Source organism: Telopea speciosissima, chromosome 2 (assembly GCF_018873765.1).
Source record: "Telopea speciosissima isolate NSW1024214 ecotype Mountain lineage chromosome 2, Tspe_v1, whole genome shotgun sequence".
Classification (NCBI taxonomy): Eukaryota; Viridiplantae; Streptophyta; class Magnoliopsida; order Proteales; family Proteaceae; genus Telopea; species Telopea speciosissima.
The window spans coordinates 80,026,344-80,030,529 of record NC_057917.1 but is presented as its reverse complement, the minus strand read 5'-3'; the positions used below and the strand labels follow the sequence as shown (position 1 = coordinate 80,030,529).

The 4,186-nt window shown below is 36.2% G+C and overlaps 1 protein-coding gene across 1 annotated transcript; it reads right to left on the bottom strand.

Annotated features, from left to right (window-relative positions):
* Nucleotides 1-503: 503 nt before the first annotated feature.
* LOC122652345 (transcription factor JUNGBRUNNEN 1-like) lies at nucleotides 504-2,458 on the bottom strand. Its single transcript, XM_043846056.1, has 3 exons — nucleotides 2,223-2,458; nucleotides 1,045-1,346; nucleotides 504-947 (listed from the first exon to the last, which is right to left on the bottom strand). Exons 1-3 carry the CDS (start codon nucleotides 2,416-2,418, stop codon nucleotides 540-542), a joined length of 906 nt encoding a protein of 301 aa, XP_043701991.1. The 5' UTR covers nucleotides 2,419-2,458; the 3' UTR covers nucleotides 504-539.
* Nucleotides 2,459-4,186: the final 1,728 nt, after the last annotated feature.

Here is a 4,186-nt window from a genome sequence, read left to right as displayed (position 1 = left end):
TTAAGATCTACAATATTTTGACTCGGTATCATGTGCCACCCATATTCAATTCCTTTACAGACACAACTTATGATCTATAATATTTTGACTCAGTATCACTTCAACCGTATCATCACTTTCTCCCACTTCCTAGAGTATCCTTGGCAGTTTGAGATATAACATCAAATCATCAATAATAGAGAGAGAGAGAGATGTTCATCAAGAACTTAAAATATATAAAGATTAATACTGCAAAATTTCCATAGAAATTCCATTGCAGTCCTTGTATTATTTTATGCATCAAAGATTAATTCTTACAAAAGTAACTGGAAAAAAAAAAGGATCGAGTTTCCCTTCACCCACGGCGAATGGGATTGTGAGAAGGTGGGAGAAGACATCACCAAGTTCTTTTGGAAAAATACTAAAACCCTATTGGGTTCCTGAACCTTAGGATGGTGGGCGGAGGAAAACTTTGTCCCAAAAAAAAAAAAAAACCCTAAATTAAAGTTTAATACTTACAGAAGGGGAAAGAAGAAAAAACAAAAAACTATTTGGCCACTTTATCTACAACCATACAGAAAGGTTGGATCAATGGCAAACTGATCAACTATTGAAGCAAGCTCATCCCAGTTCCCTTCTCTGAATAAATCATTGCCATTGCTATTCGGAAAGCTTGAATACAATGTAGTAAATGGTGCTTGAGCTATTGAATTCAACTGGTTCTTTTCATCATTAATGTTATTATTAACTGTTGGCTTCTTCTTCTCATTCTGTTCATGAGTGACAGAATTAGCTCCAAAGCTTTTGCACTTTTCACTATTATCAGATTCAAAGCTGCATGTTTGAGAACTTGAATCAGTAATTGAGTTTTGTTTGATGGTAGTAGTAGTACTGTTACTTTTTCTCCAATCTGTTGTGTATTTAAAAGTCACATTTCGCTTGAAGATTCGACAAAGTGTCCAGATTTCCTGTGAACACAAAACCCTAATTCATATTAACTCATGTTTCATAATTTCATTGCAGTAGAGATGAAGAAAGAAGATTAAACAAAAGAAAAAGACTTACAGCTTCTTGAGTAGTGTTCTTAGAATTGGGATTATTAGAACTTTTCACATTTGCTGGAAGGCGAAATTCATGCATCATCCAATCAGTTTTGGTGCCTTTTCCTGCCCTTCCTCTGTAGTAGACTAAGGATTTCTTGAGGCCTATACAGTCATGGTTTTCTGCAACAGAATATATTGGCCTATCGATGCCAGTTGCTTTCCAAAATCCAGAACCTGTGACTCTATTAGGTCTTATACTGTTTCTATACTTTCTCCCTCTAACACAAAAGAAGTACCACTCCTTGTCCCCAGCAGTAGTGATTTCTACATTTGCACCACACAAAGAGAAGATTATATTAATCAGTGAAGCTTCAGAATTTGTAGTAGGAAACAAGACATGTAGAGAGTTGAGATTTGTATACATAAAAAGACACTCATGGCTCAGTTCTTAAGATAAGAATGTATTATGTTTTCAAAATCACCTGAAGAGTAAGATAGGTTATCGTACCTGAACCATTTTTTTCATGGGTTTATTATTATTGGGATTATTATTCTTTCTGAGTAAAGATCTCAAAAGCATTTAGAGAGGAAAAGAGCTGTACATGTGATGGGCATTCATCTGCTGCAATAAATTGTCCGATACACATGGTGGTGGGCTGGGTTGGACTTTGTGATGGGCAGTTTACCCTAATCTCTCTCTCTTTAAGGTGGGATTGACTCTCTCTCAAGAGGACATATTGAGAGTAGGTGGTGGGCAATTTTTGGTTTTAGTGCCACAAAGACATATGGAGGAATATAAAAGAACACCCAAGTAACTTTTACTATTTCTCTCTCTGAAGAGGTCATGCTAGGAGTATGTGATCGAAAAAGATCCTATGCATCCGAGCAGCCGGGCTGCATGTGCAGCGCCAGACTCAAGGCGCTGCACTTTGACCGCCTTACCTCTGTTCGGGCAAGGCGCTTGAATAGAAATAAGGCGGTCAAAACGCGCCACTTTGAGTCTGGCGCTGCACATGCAGCCCAGCTGCCCGAATGCACAGGAGCCAGGTCCGTAGGTGGTGGGCAATTCTTGGCTTACTTTAGTGCCACAAAGATAGGGAAGAATAAGAAAGAACACTCAAGCAAGTTCTAAATGAAACCATACAAATTAATAACTAGAGATATGTTCAGAAATGAAGAAAAATGGAAATATAAACTTACTTGGGAGATCCCATGGATCATATTTATAGATATCAATCTGTTTGATAAGTTCAATACTAATTGGTTTCTTCTCCACCTTCCTTCGAAGATAAAACCCAACAAGTTCTTCATCTGTTGGATGAAACCTGAATCCTGGAAGTAGAACATCATCATCATCTTTACCATTATCTAAATCACTGAGCTTCTCTACCTCCATCTCTTCTTCTGTTCTATCTCTTGCTTCTGCTGGTTCTCTATGTTGTAAAAGAGAAACATTTATGACTATTCCTAATAACCCTACTTCTTTATATATAGATGTGAAGCGAAGGAAGGTACAGTATTAGATGCTTTGGTCCAAGTCTTGAAGTTTGAATTCTTAGGCTTTAGGGGTAGAAAGGTCTTCAATTGAACTTCAATTCCTTGTGTTCTTAAGCTCAAGAACTTGCTTGAAGCCACGTAAAAACCCATGTGACGTAGTCTCAGACTTGGGGGAAGAAAAATATTGTTTCTGAAGTGTTAGGTGAGGAGTCTTAAGTGAGAGCTAGCTCAAGTTATTTGACTATTGTTGGTGGAACTTTGACTTGCAAAAGCTGATATTTTCAAAAGGCATGAAGAGTAAAAATCATCATTTTGTCTCATTTAAAAAATGTCAATTTGTGGGCCATCTCTTGATAGGGTAAGATTTCAAAAGTCATTCGATGGAGACCAGATAAGATTTCTTATCATTCGTTGATTTGAAATCTTTTGTTTAAGCTGTGGTCCACTCATTGAATGGCCAAGATCATTTTCAAAAGGCTGAGATTAGAAATCATCATAAACAGTGTTTTTTTTTTTTTTTTTTAATTAAGTTAAACCTTATTTGAGAGATCTCCATTCTTTTTAGGGGACAGTTTTTCTTCACCGACAGTGAATAACTTTCTCTCCAGTAGGTCCAGTGCCTTTGATTCTCGATCTTCACCCTCTTCACAAGGTGAGGAGATTTTTTTTTATTATTATTATTATTATTTTTAGTATAGGTCATATCAATTTATTAAAATGAAAATTGAAGTTGTGCAGAAGGCAAAGCCTTACAACATGGGCAAACAATCAAGACCAAAAGGGAATAAAACCAAAGAAAATACTAAGAAAAGGAGTTCATAGGTTACATAGTGACTCCCTAAGATTCCTAAATCTTGCTATTTAGGGAAGAAGGCTTCCCTTTGAATGTGATGGAATGACATTGGTCCTCAATCTCTACTTTCATGTCTCGAATAATCATCGGCTTGGGTCTTGTCTTGTTATGAAATAATCTATCATTATGTTACCTCCAAATGTAGTATACAGAAGCACAAAAGGCAATTAAGTTTTTCAATGTCTCCAATGTTTCCACTCCTCCCAAACATTCTAGCCACCCAAAGGTTATTCTCATAATGTATTTCATTTTATACTGTAAAGCTCGTCGAGATCTTCGATTTGATATGTATTTCGTCTTATGTTGGTTCAGGTCTAAACCACACCGATTGGGTCTTTAGGGGCAATTTTGTATTTTCTAGATTAAAGTTTTCCAATTTATTGTAATTATCTCTTTGAGGGATGGGTATGTGAGGGTTTGTATTTGCTTCATAGAAATAGTGGTTCGTATTATCACTCGACCATGGTTGTATAGCTTCTTTCTTGGGGGTAAACCATGTAAAATCTTGTTTTGTGTATGTGTGATTTTCTCTCCCTTTGCATTTCTTCTGCAAAATCGTTATTCTGTTGCGTTGTTTTTCTAACAAGAACCTTTTAATCAATAAAATTATTCATACTGGACTAAAAAAAAAAGGTATTTTTGAACTTTATAATACCGCATTAATGTTGACATTTTATTTTTGAGAAGTTCAATCATAATGTCAAATCACTTTGAATGAAGAGATTCCCTCTTCACTCTAGATAGCTTTCGCTTTAAAAAGAAAAACCTTCTCTCCTATCCTATCAATAAACTTCAATTCCAAAGGGTGGGGACG